Source organism: Lathyrus oleraceus, chromosome 2, assembly GCF_024323335.1.
Source record: "Lathyrus oleraceus cultivar Zhongwan6 chromosome 2, CAAS_Psat_ZW6_1.0, whole genome shotgun sequence".
Lineage (NCBI taxonomy): Eukaryota > Viridiplantae > Streptophyta > Magnoliopsida > Fabales > Fabaceae > Lathyrus > Lathyrus oleraceus.
Window position 1 is genome coordinate 306,353,503 of NC_066580.1, and position 20,557 is coordinate 306,374,059.

Genomic DNA, 20,557 nt, shown 5'->3' on the forward strand with positions numbered 1-20,557 from the left:
GTTATTGCATCTCATTTTTGCATTGCTGTACAGATACCAAAGTTTTGACCTTGAGTTATTCTACCATCAATGCTTTGAATCTATGGGTGTTGCATAATTATTTGCATTCCATCCCTAACATGTGCATTCATGCATCGACATTTCATCACTATCAACCAGAAAAAGCTCACCTTGTCCTTTCTCTTGCCTGAAAGACGACAACCCTTCGACACCAGTACTTCACAAGGGCTAACAAATCGAGAATCATGGAAGATCTGGAACAAGAGAATTCTACCTATAAGGAAACCATGTCTCAAGTCCAATACAAAATGGACACCTTCCAAGGTAACATGAACACTATATTGGAGTACTGTCGAACTCATAAGGCTACTACCTCCACCTTTGTTGTCAATCCTGCTTCTGTTGTAGTTACTGATGCTATCGTTGTTACCACTTTTGTTGATGTTGTTGTGCACACTATGATTCGGCCTATGGTGAGCCAACCTATCTGTCAATCAGGTCCTAGTAGGCATGCCATTGCCTATCCCTGGGGGTTGCCTCCGAATTTCACTTCTGAAGCTGCTAATGGGAATGCATTTGGGCCATATCAACCGTTTGCTCTACATCCTGCCAATGGGAATCTTGTTGCCCATCCTTGGGGAATTACCACTCATTCTCCTCAAAAGGTTAAAGCTGACAACCACGAGATCAACCCAGAATAGGTTCTTCAGACTTCCGCAACAGCGATCGTTGAGACTTCCAATGACAACGAAGATGAATATAGAGGCCCAACCCTCCACTTCCGTCTTCCTCCTCGAGCTACTCAACCTACTATTCAGAATTTGAATCAAGATGTTCAGATACCTCCTCCTCATCGTAGGGAATCTTCTATTGTTGCACCTCCATTTCTGTATCCTGGGGCACCATATGCTCCATATCAAAATTCGTATTGTCAGACTGTTGGTCAGATGGTAAATCAAGGATTGATGTACCCTCAAAGGTATCCTCAATTTGCTTCACCTCTAGTTATTGCTCAGCCAGCTTCTCAGGGTGTTTAGCCTCCCAATCATCAAGATAATCCTCATACCACTAATCAAATTGTTGTTGGTTCAGATTAGAACAGACAAGCAGACTATCAGCTACTGGATGAGAGGATTAGAGCTATTGATAGTTTCTCTGCTTATGGTATGGACGCTAAGGACTTGTGCCTAGTCCCCCTTATGGTGCTTCCTCCTAAGTTCAAAGTGCCAGACCTACCGAAATATAAGGGTTTAAGTTGTCCAAGAAGTCATGTCATCATGTACTGTAGGAAGATGGCATCCTACATTGACAATGATGATCTTCTTATCCATTGCTTTCAAGACAACTTATTTGGGGCGTCCTTAGATTGGTATATAGGCCTGGAACGCAGTAAAATCAGATCTTGGAAGGACTTTTCTGAAGCCTTTCTTAAGCAATACAAATATAACCTGGACATGGCTCTCACCAGGTTACAACTGCAAAATCAAGCCTGTAAGCGCAATGAAACATTCAAAGAATACACTCAGAGATGGCGTGAGATGGCTTCTAGACTTAAACCGACACTGACAGATGCCGAATTGGTTGATATCTTTATGGGAACACTCCAAGGATTATACTATGAGAAGATGGTTGGTAGCTCGTCTTCCAACTTTTCCGACATGGTAACCATTGGAGAACGTATTGAAAATGGGCTGAAAACCGGAAAGATTGCTAGTGTAGATAGCCAGGCAGAAGTCAAGAAGTCTCAGGGTTTTGCTAAGAAGAAAGAGGCCAAGGCAAATGTCGTAACAACAAATGTTTATCCTCAAGTTCAGGCACCTATGGCTCCAAGGACATACTACCCTTATGCATACATTGTCGCTGCTCAATATCAGCAACCTACATACCAATCGCAGTATCAGCAACCTCCACATGCTTCAGCTTCTCAGAATCAGCAAAACAGCAAAAACCAGAATCAAGGTCAACGTAGACGGTTTGATAAGAAGCGTCCTCAGCATGACCAGATCCCTGTATCATACACTCAGTTGTTGTCGTATCTTGTCCAGCAAGGGGAAACTGTGCCAGAGGAGAGTCCTCCTGCAATGCCTCCCTATAATAATAAGCATAATTCCAACGTGTCTTGCGCATTCCATGTTGGATACATAGGGAATTCTACATAGGATTATTTGGTCCTCAAGGCTAGACCTAATTTCATAGCCAACCCGCTCCCAGACCACTATGGACAAATTGTGAATGTAATTATTGGCGAGGATTGCTCAGATTCAGTTGCTTCTTCAGAGGAGTATCAAGGCTAGCAATATCATATTGATTCAATCATGTTTCATTTGTAATATTTTCTTGTATGTCAATGTATTGTTCAATTGTGAACTTGTTTGTTATTTAATAATGATCATAATGGAATTAACGTGCATATTTTGCTTAAATCCATTCGTGTTCACTCATATTTTATCAGTATCAAACTGTTTGTCAAATAAAATCGAAAGAGAATGATGCAAATAAAAATACGCAAGATAGTTGCATGTATGCTTTTGAATAAGATTGTGTTGATGATGTAAGGCATTTTTCAATCCCTAAACACATGAGATATAAGGAAGTTAATCCCTAGTCAGCCCCTTTGGGCCTTGAAGTAGGAGTTTCTTTCTTTATACATACAAACCCTCATGTTAAATCAAGGGTAGGGTAGTTTTCAGTTAGTTTGAACCTGCATTCAAATTTCAGAAATAGAATATCTCATCAAGTGATCAATCATATCATATCACTCTCAAGAGGATGGAATCACAAATTGAAATGGTCATCCCTTACCAACAAAAGGAGTGAGATAGTCACAACCCGTGCAACGAACCAAGAAAGTAGTATCACAAGATTTTCTCCAAAAGAAAGATGAAACAAAATGAAAAAAAAAATCAAAAGCAGATGAAAAGCCCGCTAAGTCAAAAGCTTGAAAGCAAGATTGACTTAGGCAAAAATTAGGGCATCCCGGTGGGCTGCAGACCCAAAGGACCAGCCTGGGAAAAATAAGGGTAAACAAATCAAAAGAATCATCATCAAAATCCTCAGCAAGAGTAAATCTCTGTGACTGTAAATCAAAATAGAAGGCGAGTGACTATAGCTACGAACTCTCATAGGGTTCCTTAACCATCATTGTTGATATTCAAAACCTCTTTTGAAAGATGGACGCTTGTCTTAAGCTAACTGGACATAGGACTGGAGAATATCACGAAGAATGGGAGGGTTAGAATAGGTCTTGAGCCTTATATCCTTTCTTTCTAAAACCGTGAACCAGGCCGCGTTACAACCCCCAAAAGACCTTTGAAACAGGGTTTATTTCTAAAGCATAGTATGGTAAGATCGCGTTAAGATGACTCCTAAAGATTTGCTTGTCATAGGTATTGATACTGATATGGCATTCTAACCAGTGATTCGTTCACTAGATGTCATAATCTTAGTGAACGCGCTTGAGTTTTCAAAACTTGCATGAGCATGACAGTACAATTATCATTTTCAAAATAAGCATTTTACATGCGAACAATCATTTGGAATCAAGGAAGCTTACATATTGGAAAGCTTGAACAAAATCCTAATATCCCATAGCTCAGACCTCTTCAAGAAGACAACCAATCTGGGGCAACCACGTCGAGATTCTACAAGTCTCTCTGAAGTAACCGAATAGGGACAAATATCACTTCAAGGCTCATATTGGGGCAAGCTACCCCAAGAGCACGAGAAGTCAATCACTCCCAAGATGATTAATCTAGAGAGCACAATTTCAAGACGCTGGGGAAGGCCAGTTTGAGATGCTCAGATAATGAGACTATCCTCTATCTTATGACTGGGGAAGTTGGTGCAGGTATCCAGTATATTAGGGCAGAGGCAAGCTACATAGATACAAGCTCTCTCCATGTTTCAGACATAATCCAGAGGTGTTACAACAGCTTTTGAGCTTGAAATAGGTGTCGGAGAATCATGTCTGGATGATCCCATATCCTAGGCCAAAATTCCCACCGCTCTCTATATGAGCATCTGGTTTAACCATTGCATAAATCATTATCATGCATACACCATGTCGTTTCACTCATGCATATCATTCATAAAGCATAACATAAAGCCTTGCAATCAAGAAAAGAAAAAATCTAGTTCTTATTGACTAACCCAAAGCCTAACCCCTACTTGATAAACCACAAAACTCTCATCACATTAATTTTGTCCTCAATGGGCAAGTTTTTGGATACGTGGTATTTAATCCTCTTCTACCTTGAATACCTGAAAAGCTATCGCAATTCCTTTATTCAGGTCCAAGAAAATTAAATAGGGGCAACTGTAGTACCCCAAAATTTTCTCCCATTTTCGCTTTTTCATCTAACCTATAACCTAAGACCCATCTAATCATTTGACTAGGTTTCAATCACATACATTAATAACTCATGCATGAGCACCATTCATTATCATGGATTCCAAGTGTTTGACTTGCAAGGCTTTGGTTTCTTTGTGCAACAACTGAAAATGCTTCGTTTGGACTTGCACCAAGGCACAGAGGCCCCCAAAATCCTAATCTCATGAGATCTTTCACTCAGTGTGTGTTTGGTTCATTCAATTTGCCTCCGTGACTCTGGTTCCATCATGGGTGCTCGAGTCTATTGGTCATAATAACCACCTTCGTTCATTCATCTAATCATAGTCATACCACTATTGCTTGGTCCATAGGTTCACGTCTCATGCTTCCATGTGTCAGTTATAGATCTCGGGTTTGAGTTTATGGTCATGTTCATGTATTAAGCTACATGCAAAAAGGGTGCAAAAGAGGTGTATTACATTACAATACAATAACGCATTTTTGGGTGTAAAAGAGGTGCAAAAGAGGTGTATTACATTACAATAACAAAAAAGGGTGCAAAAGAGGTGTATTACATTACAATAATGAATTTTGGGGTGTTTTTACTCTGTGAGTCGACTCATGACTCAGCGCAAAACCTTCGGGTCCGAACAGGTCGACTCAATTCTGGGAAACTTGAGTGAGTCAAATCATTCACTCTTCGCGTCGACTTATTCACCTTTTTCTTTGAACCTTGTTCCGTCGGGTCGAAACAGGTCGACTCCCAGGTTGACTCAATCCTGGGAATTCCTGATTGAGTCGACTTACCCGTTTCTTGTGTCGACTCATTTCTAGTTTCCCTTTGATTCATTTTGTCGTGGGCCCGGACAGGTCGACTCAACCCTGGGAAAAAATTTGTTTGAGTCAACTCATTCCCTGTTTGAGTCGACTCATAGCTTGTTTTGCAGGATTTTTGCACTACTAATGTGAGAAGGGAACTTTTGGGTTGAAGCATGATCCTTCATCCTTGAAGTTAGCCAAGGCTTGTCGTCCAAGATAGGTATGCACACCTGCATGAACACCGGGAAAACCGTGAGCACGCGAAAACACTCCAAGGTTCGTTACTTCATCAAGCTTCAACCACATGCATTGTGAACAAAGTAATTCTGTAGCAAACCAAGTGCAGCAAAATCACAAACACTTGAACCTGCACAAACACAACATAACCCAAAACCACTCTTGCACAATATAACCATACAATGAGTAACCTATAGTTGCAAGTCATGATTGAGTCTATTGGTTATACCTCGCACCTAAACCAACATCAAAGCCTAATTTCCTTCAAATTTTCACCTGTACTAGCCAGTCGTAAACCACCATTTCCACTAAATTAACCAATTAACTAACTTCCAACTCAGTGAGTTAACTACCTAAACTCAATGAGTTCATCCCAACTAACTCCAGACATCTTTTAACTAACTTCTAGCCTAACTCCAAGCCTCATTAATCCCAAATGAATGAATGATATTAATTTGGTAAAAGTCCTCCTTTGACCAATTCGAGTTTTGATACATTCCCCTCCCTCTTCATCTCATTTCCCTTCTTTATGCATCCATTTCATTTGGCCTATGATATCTCAAAGTCCTAAGGCTAGTTGATTGAAAAATCAACATAAGTATGGATGAGATTAGGCCACCTCTTTTGCATATTATTTTTGTGTGTGGTATGTTTCATGAGCATAGTCCATTATACTATGTCTCTAACATGCATTAACACCAAAATTCTATTGCTCGGCCTCAAATAGTTGTGACTTCTACATAAGTCCAATTACGATTGCTTAACATAGCGCTAAATTTGTGACACAAAAGGTATAGCATTCTAGTTAGTGAGATTGTAAGTCTTCCCTCTTTCATGGTATTGTGTGGAAACTTGGCCTTTTTTCCTTCCTTTGGAAGATGTCTTGGCTCAAGGATTCATGCTTGTGATAAGTGGGTTGAGTGTTCTCCAAAGAATGACTTAAAATGAAAAGAAAAAGAAAAACAATACTAACTTCTAACTCATTAACAACTAACTTTTAATTTCAAGCAATTTACTTTAATGTCATTTAATTTTAGTCCTTATTCATTTGCCATTATTCCTACCATTCTAGTTGTTTATGTTAATGCAATTTTCACTTTGTCCACTTGGACCATATTGTGTGATATATCTTGTTTGTGTATACTTTGCTTGTTTGTGTGGTCTTTGACCATAAATGTGAAGGTGAGAAAAACAAGAAAGGGGGGTTTGAATTGTTTTTGAAAATAAGCGCTTTTTCAGACAAAGACCACACAAGGAATTTATACTGGTTCGCTTATAACACAAAGCTACTCCAGTCCACCCGGCCAAGGTGATTTTGCCTTCAAAAAGGACTTAATCCACTAATCTTGAAAGATTATTACAACCAACGTCTAAGAGATGGATCTCTTAGTCCTCTCAAGTATACAGACTGCGCAGAGTCACTTGAGGAAATAAAAGAATAGATAAAAAGACTTTGTAATCTAGAGTGCTTCTTGGATAAAGCAAATATTACAATAGTAAGAACAAAAGAATGTTTCACGTTCTAAGCAAAAGCATCATGAAAGATTGAGAGAGAGAGAGAGAGGAAAAAGTTTATGTGCGCTAGTGTCTCTCAATGTTGTTTGATGTCCTTTATATAGAGGTGAAATGACCGTTGAAATTGATGGCAGATAATTTTGTCTTGATTAGGAATCAATACCATAACTTTTGTTGTTTCTTGCCAAAACAACTTTGTCTCCCTGAATAACTTCTTTCCAATAATGGTTCATTTCCATTTAAATTCGAAGTTGACGTTATTCTTTCTAAATTAGGAAATCCATTATCAGAGTCTACGTAACTCTGTTAATCTGAGATCTTGCTATGTGGATTTAGAGCTTCTAATGATTTTGATTGCTTAGAGTTCTGATGGTGACTTCAGATACTGTTGTGAGCTTCTGGAATTTGATATACCGTTGTTCAGTCAGATCTTCTAGAGCGTACTTCTTCTTCAGATGCTTCTGATATTCTGATCTGCTGTGAGCTCAGAGTCAGAACTTCTAGAGCGTACTTCTACTTTAGATGCTTCTGATCTTCTGATAATTTGTATCTGATTTGATTCTGAATCTGATGATGTAGTCAGATTCTTTTTAGAGTCCTGTACACTTAGAAACTTTTCATTAGAGTGCCATTTTTGGTTTCATCCTTTGTTATCATCAAAATCCTGGAATCTGGTGTAGAACAATTTTTGTTCTTACAATCTCCCCCTTTTTGATGATGACAAAACAAACTCAATTGACAGATGAAAACATTGAAAAAAAAACTTTATCAGATCAGATAGAAATGAGCTCCCCCTGAGATAGGCTAGGGAGTTCAGAAGTTCTTACCAGAGCTTCCAAGCAATGAAGTTTCTTGATACCTTCTGCAATTTTCTTAAGTCCAGTGTTAGATGAATTTATTTTAGATAATAGTATGTTTGCAGAGTGCTTAAGGTATTAGGCAATTTTTCATCAGAGCTATTTGATTTCTCCCCCTTTTTGTCAGAATCAAAAAGACAAACAAAAAAAACAGGAAAGATATATATTCAGATAAGAGACACAGAACATCAGAGACAAGAGAAAAAAAACATCAGAAACAAAGATAAGCAAGGCAACAAGCAAAAGATCCTAAGTGCCTAAGGGTTGGGAGGAGGAGGCATTCTCTGAAGTAGTTGATTCAGCAGGTTCTGGATGTTGGCGTTGACAGTGTCCTGTTAATCCAGTCTGGCTCGGACTTCCTTCTGCTCTTTCTGAAGTTCTTCCAGCGTCCTGAGAACCAGGGGGCAAAAGAAGAAGACACCCCCTGAGTCAGAGCATGTTGTTCTTCAGCGGCTTTGGCTTCAGCTTCAGCAGCAGCCTTTGCTTCAGCTTCAGCAGCAGCCTTTTCTTCGGCTTCAGCAGCAGCAGCAGCAGCGTCAGCTAGAGCTTTAGCTTCAGCTTCCCTTGCCCTTTTGATTTCTTCTTCTCTGGCTCTTTCTTCTTCTTCCCTTCTGGCCTTTTCTTCAGCTTCTCTGGCCAAGCGCTCCTGTAGTCTTACCTCAGCGTCTCTGATGAAGTCATTTCTGACTTGCTCAGAGATGTGCTTCAGCTTGAAGGCCTCAGATGTCATCCAGCCAATGACCCTGTTCCAGTGTGTCCTAACAGAGTCAAGATCATCACTGATGCCAGAGTTTATGGTCAGAGACTTGACCTTTTGCACTGAAGCCCCTGCGAACAGCATAATGGCTTCCTCTAGGGTAGGCAGGGAATGTTCTGGTTCATATGTTTGAGGTGGAGAGGTTGGAGGGCTTAGGTTGAGTGTTTGAGGTTCAGCGGAAGTGTTTGGAGGGGTAATGTCAGAGGCATGGAGGTCAGAGGGTTGAAGTTCAGATGGAGTGATGGTTGGTTGTTCTGTGGGTGGTGAAGTTACTTCAGGTTCAGGTGGAGGTTGTTGTGGTTGTTGGGAATTACGGTTTAGAGATTGAAGTTGGGCTAAAGTGGGTGAAGCGGGGCCAGAAGGTTCTGTGTCGGAGGAAAGGATAAAATAGGGAGGTGATTCTGAGGCTGAAGATGAGGAAGTGGTTTGGTTTAATTCTTCAGCTTCGGATAGTGGTAAGGAGGTATTTGCAATATTGAATTTTGGTAGAGGTTGTTGTGTTCTGTTGTGGAAGGAGAGGTTTCAGATGTGGTGTAGATGGGTGTTGGTAGAGGAGTAGAAGAAGCCAATGGCTGTGCAGAGGGAACAGTAGAGGCAGACTTACCAGAAGATTCTTGCAGAGGCGCTGGAGGTCTTGATTCAGAAGATTCTCCTAGCTTTGCTCTCTTCGCTTTTGAGGACTTCTCAGATGGACCTCTTTTGAACTTCACGAAGTCTGGGGCTGAATCTTGCAGATCGTCTAATCTGAAGTCTGAGATGTCCACTCCTTCATCCTTTAGACGTTGGAGATAGTGGAGGATTGCCTCTTTGGGTTCATTCTTGTAGAACCTTGCGAGACCATTTGGCATATTCCTCTGATCTTTTAAAGCTTCCCAAGTGGTGTCCAGAGTAGGTTTAACTTGAATCTTCTTCAGAATCCCCATGCTCTTCAGGTTTCTGGAATTCAGAGGCCTTCCAGTTTCTATTGCCATGTCATCCATGAGTTTGTGTTTTTCCAGATGGTCTACGAGCCCATTTTCTATCAGTACATCTGATAGAAGTCTTCCCAGAGGGATGTAGGTTCTGGGTTTCATGTTGTTCTTGGTCTCCCGTACGGAGTCTCTGAGGTATTTGAAGAGTAGTGTTGGGAGGCAGAGCTTCAAACCCTTGTGAATACAGTACAGAATACACTTCTGATCTGTATTGATGTAGTTAGAGGAGTTGGATGTTGGGCGGTGATGAATGGTTCCCAGAATGATCTTGAGCCACACTCGGAGATTCTGATGTAGTTCTTTGTTCTTTGAGGGATTGCCTTCTGTGTTGAGTTTGAAGATGGTGGGGTTGATTTCATGAGCAATGTACTTTGCCCTAGGATTGATGTTGTAAATCCTTCTTCCTCCAGCTTTCTCCATGTTCAGCAATGAGGCTATTGATTTTTCAGTAATCACGATTTTTCCCCCAAAATGTAGGAGACGATGAAATGGTCGTCAGTGTCAGCAAACCTCCAGAATTCCTTGATGAGGTTTGGGTAAACAGGACCATAAAGGCGTTGAAAATAGTTTTCCCAACCTTGTTGATGAAGTTCTTCAGTAAGATCTACCCCATTCCTCTTCATGTTGTTGAAATCCACAAGTGATTCACACAAAACATCCAGTTTCTCGAAAGGAGTTGCAAGATTGATATGAGGCTCACGGTAAAGAATATGAGGCTCCTTGTACACTGGTGTTATAGTTACGCCTGTAACTGTTGGAGTAGGAATGCTTGTGCTTTGAGTTGCGTTGCTGGATTCCATTTGTTGAGAGTAGTTGAACACGGATTATTGTTGAGAATCCATTGTTGATGAAGAACGAGATGAAGATGAACTGCTTGCAGAAATGCCTGAGAGATAGCTGGTTTGAGAAAGTGAGTGAGAGTGAAGTGTGTGCACAATGTGAGAGTTGTGTTTATATACTAAAATGAAACGCATGCAAAACGACACAAAAATCAGAGTTTAGCATAAAAACCAAGTTAGCACGCTTAGAGGGAGAAATGATTATGGCTCATTAATGAATGTCTAATCCCAACAGTATGCACACTGCTCGAGGAGATCTCAAACGTCTGTCCTTTGAGTTTCTTCTGGATAGCTGTCTAGAAGTTCCAAGGTTAGACGCAATTCACTCTACGTGTTGATGTATCTGATCTTCAGGAATACCAAAGGATTGGTTCCTGGAGATTTCTAACTCATATATCTTCTTAACTTGGTAGAAGTATCAGAGTCAGAGGCAGAAGCTCATTTGTTTTTGTCAGAGTCTCATTTTACATCTTCAGAGGCACAATTTATTCAGGGCAATTTTGAATGTTCAGATTCTCTAAGATAAAAATAAATCTATCTTCAGCTAAAGGCTTAGTAAATATATTTGCCCATTGATGATCTGTATCAATGAACTTCAATGTTACTATCCCTTTCTGAACATAGTCTCTGATAAAATGATGTTTTATTTCAATGTGCTTAGCTCTGGAGTGTAAAATGGGATTCTTACATAAACAAATGGCAGCAGTATTATCACAAAAGATAGGAATGTTACTCTCGAAGATTTGTAGATCTTCTAACTGATTCTTCAACCAGAGCATCTGAGTTGTGCATAGTGATGCTGAGATGTATTCTGCTTCTGCAGTTGATAGAGCGATAGTTGACTGTCTTTTGCTGGCCCAGGATATCAGATTATTTCCTAGGAGCTGACAATTTCCAGATGTGCTTTTTCGTTCCAATCTATCTCCTGCGTAATCTGCATCACAGTAACCCGAAAGTCTATACTCTGATGTTTTCTCATACATCAGGCCCAGGTTAGGAGTTTCTTTCAGATATTTGAAAATTCTCTTAATTGTTGTTAAGTGAGTTTCTCTAGGATCTGATTGGAATCTGGCACAGAGACAGACACTAAAGAGAATATCAGGTCGAGTAGCAGTCAGATAGAGAAGGGAGCCTATCATACCACGATAGAGCTTCTGACAAACCTTTTTACTGACTTCTTCCTTTTCAAGAATGCATGTTGGATGCATGGGAGTCTTTGCAGAGTTGCATTCAGCCATGTCAAATTTCTTCAGAACATCTTTTATGTATTTTCTTTGATGAACGTACGTGACTTCTGAAGTTTGGTTAATTTGAATTCCCAGAAAGAACTTTAGTTCTTGCATTAAGCTCATTTCAAATTCTGCCTGCATTAACTCAGAGAATTCTTGACAAACAGAGGCGTTAGCAGAACCAAAAGTAATATCATCAACATATATCTGACATATCATGAGATCATTGTTAAGGTTCTTACAGAAGAGTGTGGAGTCAACTTTCCCTCTGATAAAATTGTGTTCCAGAAGAAAATTACTTAAATGTTCATACCAAGCTCTGGGAGCTTGTTTAAGTCCATATAAAGATTTTTTAAGTTTAAAGACATGTTCTGGAAAATTTTGATTTTCAAAACCTGGAGGTTGGTTGACATACACTTCTTCTGATATATAACCATTAAGGAATGCGCTCTTAACATCGATTTGATATAATTTAATAGAATGGTTAATAGCAAAAGATACAAGAAGACGAATAGATTCTAACCTTGCGACTGGAGCAAAGGTTTCATTGTAGTCAATACCTTCTTGTTGACTATAACCTTGAGCTACCAGTCGAGCTTTGTTTCTGACGACTTCTCCTTTCTCATTCAGCTTGTTTCTGAATACCCATCTGGTTCCAATAACGTGAGTGCTTCTGGGCTTGGGAACAAGATCCCAGACATCATTCTTTGTGAATTGATCTAACTCTTCTTGCATAGCTGAAACCCAGTCGTTATCTTGAAGTGCTTCATCACAGGACGTAGGCTCGATCAGAGACACTAGTCCCAGAGGCGTCTCTTCAGAGGTCCTGAAGGTGGATCTGGTTCTGATAGGTTCGTCTTTGTTGCCCAGAATCAAATCTTCAGATACGTTGATGCGACTTTTAGCTTTCTTTGGGATTACTGGGGAATTAATTTCCTCAGAGTTCTGAGTGGCAGTTGCTTCTGGAGTTTTATCAGATCCTGCAAGAGAGATTTCTAAATCTGCAAAATTTTCAACTAGCTTTGACTTTTCAGGGTCAAGCTTATCGTCAAATCTGACATGAATTGATTCTTCCACAATTTTGATTTCTGTATTGTATACTCTGTAGCCTTTAGAGCGTTCTGAGTATCCTAACATAATACCTTTATGTGCTTTGGAATCAAACTTGTTCAGATGTTCTTTAGTGTTTAAAATAAAGCAAGAACATCCAAATGGATGGAAATATGAAATGTTTGGTTTCCTTCCTTTACACAGTTTATAGGGAGTCTTTTCCAAAATAGGTCTTATGGAGATTCTATTCTGAATATAATACGCTGTATTTACAGCTTCGTCCCAAAAGTGCTTAGCCACATTCGTTTCATTGATCATGGTTCTGGCCATCTCTTGGAGTGTCCTATTCTTCCTCTCTACAACTCCATTTTGTTGTGGAGTTCTAGGGCAGGAGAAATCATGGGATATTCCATTCGAGTCAAATAATTCCTCAAAGTTTTTGTTTTCAAATTCCCCACCATGATCACTTCTGACTCTAATAATTTTAGAGTCAAATTCTTTTTGCACTTTGGAGCAGAAACTAGTGAATACAGAGTGTGACTCACTCTTGTGCTTTAGGAATTTCACCCATGTCCAGCGACTGAAATCATCAACAATGACTAGTCCATACTTCTTTCCATTGACTGATGCTGTTTTCACAGGACCAAATAAATCAATGTGAAGAAGTTCCAGAGGCTTAGAGGTGATAATAATAGTTTTCTTTTTGAAAGAAGTTTTTGAAAATTTTCCTTTCTGACATGCTTCACATAGAGCATCTGAAGAAAACTTCAGTTTAGGTAGGCCTCCGACTAACTCGAGTTTATTTAGCTGAGATAGTTTTCTCATGCTAATGTGGCCCAAGCGTCTATGCCATACCCATTGCTCTTCGTGAACAGACATCAGACATTTCACATTTTGTTCTTTTAAATCAGAAAGATTAATTTTATAAATATTGTTTTTCCTCTTGCCTGTGAATAGGACAGAACCATTGTTTTGATTTATGGCTTTACATGTTTTTTGATTAAAGATCACGTCATAACCATTATCACTTAATTGACTTATGGATAACAAATTATGCATTAATCCTTCCACGTAAAGGACATCAGATATAGAGGGAAGAGTACCATTACCAATAGTTCCGGAGCCTCTGATCCTTCCTTTCTGATCTCCTCTGAAGCTTACAAATCCAGCGTCTTTAAGTTCCAGGCTTTGGAACATAAACTTTCTTCCCGTCATGTGTCCTGAGCATCCAGAGTCCAGGTACCATGACTGGTGTTTGAACTTTGCTGCATAGGATATCTGCAACATAAACAATCTTATCTTTTGGTACCCAGAGTCTCTTGGGTCCTTTCTGATTAGTTTTCCCAAAGTTTCTTATAATTTTGGGTTTTCTAGCATTTTCAAATTTTTGTTCTTGTGTGTGTGTAGTGATATGAAAAAGGAGATTTAAGTTGGTCACTAGTAGAAGTTTTATCTTCCGTAGGATCATACCCAATTCCCTTTTTATTGTTTTGACTGACTCCATAAATCATGGATGCCATAACACTCCTTCCTATCCCATTTTTCAGAAATTCTTGAAAGGCTTCTTCGTATTTATAAATTATCGTATTTGAAGTCTGTGGAGCTTGAGATAACGCTTCTTCCAGTTCTAAACGATTTTTATTTGCTGCATCTCTTTGTAATGTTAAAGATCTGATTTCATCTTCTCGTTTTAGAATTGTCATCTCAAGTTTGCCACATTCTTCAAATTTTTCTTCAAGACAGCCTTTTATTGCTTTAAACTTTTGTTTTAGTTTCTGATATGAGCTAAGAGTTTCAGACAAGCATGATTCAAGATCAGATCGAGAGAATTCAGAAAATACCTCTTCAGATTCTTCATCTGAACTGTTATTAGATGTGGTAGCCATGAATGCTACATTGGCCTGTTCATCAGAGTCAGATTCTGATGAGTCAGATTCACTATAGTCCCAGGTAGCCATTAGTCCCTTCTTGGTTCTGAGGGGATTTTTCTTGAAGCTCTCTTTTCTGGAATTGTCTTTCTTTAGCTTGGGGCATTCATTCCTGTAGTGACCTGTTTCTTTACATTCATAACAAGTAACATCTTTATTAGTTTTACCTTTTGAGGTTGATTCTGATCGATCCCCTCTGGGTCTTGGTCTTCTAAAGTTGTTGTTCCTCTTTTTCCAGAGTTGTTTAACTCTTCTGGTCAGGAGGGACAATTCTTCTTCCTCATCAGAATCTTCTTGTTCAGAGTCATCTGCATCTTTTGTCTCGGCCTGGAATGCTTTGGTTCTGTCAGATTTGCGTCTTTCAGATCTGGACTTTAATGCTACACACTTGTTCTTCTTCTGAGGTTCATCTTCCTCTAGTTCTATCTCATGGCTTCTGAGGGAACTGACAAGCTCTTCAAGACTGATATTGTTCAGATCCTTAGACAGCTTCAGAGCAGTGACCATGGGTCTCCACTTCTTTGGCAAGCTTCTGACTATCTTTTTGACGTGGTCTGCAGTTGTGTACCCTTTGTCTAGAACTTTGAGACCTGCAATAAGAGTTTGGAATCTAGAGAACATTACCTCTATGGCTTTGTCATCCTCCATTTTGAAGGCTTCATATTTCTGGATAAGCGCCAAAGCCTTTGTCTCTTTGACCTGAGAGTTTCCTTCATGAGTCATCCTCAGAGAGTCAAGTATGTCTTTGGCTGTTTCTCTGTTGGTGATCTTTTCATACTCGTTGTAAGATATAGCATTGAGAAGTGTGGTTCTGGCCTTGTGATGATTTTTGAAAACTCGCTTCTGATCATCTGACATCTTACTTCTGGGAACTTCAACTCCATCCTCTGTGATAGGAGGTTTGTATCCATCTGTGACAATGTCCCAGAGATCAGCATCATAGCCTAGAAAGAAGCTCTCAATCCTATCTTTCCAGTAGTCGAATTTTTCTCCATCAAAGACAGGAGGCTTAGCATTGTAACTGTCTCTTTCATTTGTGTGGGCCATGGTTTTTCTCGTTCTGGATCTCTTTACACTGTTAAGTGTTTGATTTGAAAATCAATAACAGAGCCGAAGCTCTGATACCAATTGAAGGTGAGAAAAACAAGAAAGGGGGGTTTGAATTATTTTTGAAAATAAGTGCTTTTTCAGACAAAGACCACACAAGGAATTTATACTGGTTCGCTTATAACACAAAGCTACTCCAGTCCACCTGGCCAAGGTGATTTCACCTTCAAAAAGGACTTAATCCACTAATCTTGAAAGATTATTACAACCAACGTCTAAGAGATGGATCTCTTAGTCCTCTCAAGTATACAGACTGCGCAGAGTCACTTGAGGAAATAAAATAATAGATAAAAAGACTTTGTAATCTAGAGTGCTTCTTGGATAAAGCAAATATTACAATAGTAAGAACAAAAGAATGTTTCACGTTCTAAGCAAAAGCTTCGTGAAAGATTGAGAGAGATAGAGGAAAAAGTTTATGTGCGCTAGTGTCTCTCAATGCTGTTTGCTGTCCTTTATATAGAGGTGAAAGGACCGTTGAAATTGATGGCAGATAATTTTGTCTTGATTAGGAATCAATGCCATAACTTTTGTTGTTTCTTGCCAAAACAACTTTGTCTCCCTGAATAACTTCTTTCCAATAATGGTTCCTTTCCATTTAAATTCGAAGTTGACGTTATTCTTTCTGAATTAGGAAATCCATTATCAGAGTCTACGTAACTCTGTTAATCTGAGATCTTGCTATGTGGATTCAGAGCTTCTGATGATTTTGATTGCTTAGAGTTCTGATGGTGACTTCAGATACTGTTGTGAGCTTCTGGAATTTGATATACCGTTGTTCAGTCAGATCTTCTAGAGCGTACTTCTTCTTCAGATGCTTATGATATTCTGATCTGCTGTGAGCTCAGAGTCAGAACTTCTAGAGCGTACTTCTACTTCAGATGCTTCTGATCTTCTAATAATTTGTATCTGATTTGATTCTGAATCTGATGACGTAGTCAGATTCTTTTTAGAGTCCTGTACACTTAGAAACTTTTCGTTAGAGTGCCATTTTTGGTTTCATCCTTTGTTATCATCAAAATCCTGGAATCTGTTGTAGAACAATTTTTGTTCTTACAAAATGTACATAATAACAACAAAAACCCTAAAAAAACTTTTGTGTGGACTGTTGGCTTGATCTTGGACAAATGGACTTAGAACTTAGGCAACATTCCTATGCTAAAGGACTAGGCCAAGGCCAACTTTCTATGAAACCAAGTGCTTGCAATTTGAGACTTCATCTGATACATCATTCAAGATCCCTCTGAGTCCATCTGCAACATGATCATTATGAAGCTGTTATTTTGAACCTGTGACTTGTGTAGTTCATCTGTTACATGGGCTAATCTGAAGAAGATCATGGAGTGGCTAAGCTTAGATGTGGTTATCTTTATTTGATGCCTTGCTCTTCAAGATAGTATAATTGTGCATTTGTCTGTTGCTTGATTCTAAATATCCAAGGGAATCCTGGGTTTCTATTGACATTCTTGTCTATTGGATTGCTACCCATTGGTCAGATCTTTTCAACTCTTAACTTTTAGTTTTGTGCATAGGATTTAGTCTCTTCATCTTCTCCCTATTTCTTTAATTTTAAAATCTCTCCCTCCCTTTTCAAAATCTTCTTTGATTGAACTTATTTTGTTCTAAACTTTGACCACTTTGTAAAAAGATAGAAACTTTGCCTTATGACATTGCATTTTCAAACTTCTTTTCTTAAATCAAATTTGTAAATAAACTTAACTATACTTGACTTAAACTTTCAGAAAAGCCAAAAAAAGAACTAACTCATTCAAGCCATTTAAGGCCTTTGCGCCTTTCAAACTTAATTTTTGTTAAAAGAAATGCATCCACTTTGAAATTTGGATCACGAACTACGAGGTTTTGATCCCTCATTTTTATGTTGGTACGTAGGCCTAAGTCCGAAGGTCTTGTCAAACACAAAAATATAATTAATGAATCCTTTTCTCATCCCCCCATTCTCTTTGTTTGTAATTATTATTTTTGTACCAAATACATATGCACATAAAAAGGGCTCCTTAGGAGTACCTAGGACACTTTGGGTGCTAACACCTTCCCTCTGTGTAACCAACCCCCTTACCTATAATCTCTGATATTTTATTAGTTTTGATTTGAAAACTTCTTACTTTTGGGTTTGGTTCGTACTTTTTCCCTTTTCCCTTGGAAACAATAAAAACATGGTGGTGACTCTTATTATTTGATCTCTAGCTTATCTATAGCTTGATGATCATGAATTTATCGCTACAGAAATTAAGTGGCGACTCTACTGTGGACTAGTCTCCAATGGGTTTAGCCTACTTTTTGTGTGTATATATTTTTATATGTGATGTTTGTATATATGTATGTGTGATGTAGTCTGCTTATTGTGCTAGGTGATCTCTGAGTGGTGAGATAAGTTCTAACCCGAACTTGAGTGCAATTAAGAAAAGAGGATGGTATAGTCATGTTTGACTTGTGTGGAGTAGTCCTTAACAAGTTGCCTTGAGATCCATCTGCTTAGTGGAGACTCTTTTGGATTTGGAAATGTCACACAAGTATTTGTGGTTAGGAATTGCTATCTCTAATTTGGGTCCGAGAATCTGAGGACCGTAGAACATTTACCCCCTCTTGGCCTATTTAGGATATAGTGCGGAAACTGTTCAAGTGTAGACTTGATAACAGTTGTTACGCGATACTACACTCGGACGAGTTTCTCTTGAGAATATTATGGGTCGATGAGTCAGTCATCTTAACATGTAATATCCGATAGATGGAATTAAGACTATGGGAACTTTTTAGAACATGATCTATATGTTTTTATCCTTATTTCAATCCTTTGGGATGGTTCTTACCCAGACTCCATGCTCGTGACTTAAAACAAACCCTTGATTCTTGGTTGATCCAATCAAGTCTTGTCAATATCAATGGAACTTGGGTGTTGATAAGGTGTAAACCATAATCCACCAAAATGGAAGATTGATCTTGAGAATGACTCGATTCATCCCTAGACCTTTGTTTTCCTTATGTGTGATCCCTTATTTGTGCTTGTTGCATTCATGCATTCATGCATTCATGCGCCTCATAACATTTATCACACGAAAAATTTCAAGGAACTGAGGTATTATTTGCAAATATTTTCAGACCACGGATTATGGACGAAGGAACACTAAGAACTACGGTTTCAAATGTCCAGATTTGAAAGAGTTAAGGAAGCTAGCATCTTTTGTATTAGATCCCTTGGACTTCAAACAACACCATAGAAAGCTTTTATCTATCTTGTTTGCTGATGTAGTTGAAGGACTTTTGAGTGTGTTAGTGCAGTTCTATGATCCTCTTTACTGTTGTTTCACTTTCCCAGATTTTCAGCTCGTGCCTACATTGGAGGTGTATTCTTATCTTTTGGGGATGCATGTTTCTAGTAGAATGCCTTTTAGTGGATTGGAGGAGATTCCCCGATCTAGTATTATTGTTGAACCTCTTCACTTGAAGAAGTCTGAGATAGAGGCTCATTGGGTGAAGAAAGGAGGGTTGTTTGGGTTGCCATCTGATTTCCTCACCAAGGAAGCTATTGCTTTTGCTCAAGCCGGTAGTGTGGACGCTTTTGAAGCTATCTTTGTGTTGCTGATTTATGGATTAGCTTTGTTCCCTAACATTGACGGTTTTGTTGATGTTAACGCCATTAGACTTTTCTTGATTGGGAATCTTGTACCTACTTTGTTGGGTAATATGTATTTCTCTTTGCATTTAAGGAACTCTAAGGGTGGTGGAACTATTGTCTATTGCATTCCTCTTCTGTACAAGTGGTTTATTTCGCACTTGTCTCAGACACCTGCTTTTATGGATAACAAACAATGTCTAAGGTGGTCTCAAAGACTTATGTCTATCACTAATGATGATATAGTTTGGTATGATCCGTCTTTGAGCAGTTTGGATATTATTGATATTTTGGTGAATTCTCTAATGTGCCTCTCACTGGTACACAAGGAGGAATTAACTACAACCCTGCTTTGGCTCGTCGTCAACTTGGGTTCCTCTTGAGAGAAAAACCTAATAACACTTTGTTAGAAGGTTTTTTCTATCAAAAGGGTATAGATCCCCAACATTTGAAGCAAAAGATTGTGCATGCTTGGCATAATATGCATAGGAAAGGAAGATCCGAGCTTGGTCCGTGCAATTGTGTAGCTTTAGAAGCTTACACTCTTTGGGTGAAGAAGAGAGCTTAGGAGTTGAAGATGCCTTATCCTTATGAAAGACCTATGTCTATGGTTATGGTTGAGCCATTAACTCTCCCTAACCAAGATATAGAGGAGTTGGAAGACGCGCTCGTCAAGATGAAGTAAGAGAAGGATATGTGGGAAGAGCGTTTCCGTGCTTTGAGCAAGAAGCATGAATAGTTGCAGTTGGAGTCTAAGGACAAAGATTCACTTATTTAGCTACTTGAAGACCGAGTGACAAAGAGACCGAGAGAGCCAAATGTTTCAACTTCTAGCATGCCTCAGCCTTCCGTTGCTTGGAAGAAGATTGTTGATCAGCTTGTCCTCGAGAAGACTCAGATGAAGGCTTCTTTTGAGACTGAGAACCATCGCATTCGAAGGAAGTACACGACTTCAGCTAGGTCTTCTGACACTGTTGTTAGGGATCCTTAGGATGACTAGTCTCCTTTCCTCTTGTACTTTTTATTTGGTTTCTGAAATTGTACTTAGTGTAATCTTTCCAATTATATATATGAAAATAGATTTTTGGTCATATAAAAATTGTTGCAATTCTTGATATATATGTTTGCAAATGATATAGTAAGTTCCTTGAAAATAAAAATAAATAAACAAGAATTGCATTTCATGCATCATTTGCATAAGCAGATTTCTCTTTCGCCAGTTATCTCATCGGTGTTTCTTCTGTGCTTTAGCCAAGTTGACTCATCGGTACAACAACCGCGCTAATCACT

The 20,557-nt window shown here is 39.0% G+C and overlaps 1 protein-coding gene across 1 annotated transcript; it reads left to right on the forward strand.

Moving 5' to 3' along the window:
* The first annotated feature begins 245 nt into the window (after window positions 1-245).
* LOC127122989 (uncharacterized) lies at window positions 246-2,159 on the forward strand. Its single transcript, XM_051053259.1, has 3 exons — window positions 246-665; window positions 711-950; window positions 1,098-2,159. The coding sequence occupies exons 1-3, from the start codon at window positions 246-248 to the stop codon at window positions 2,157-2,159; spliced, it is 1,722 nt and encodes a 573-aa protein (XP_050909216.1).
* Window positions 2,160-20,557: the final 18,398 nt, after the last annotated feature.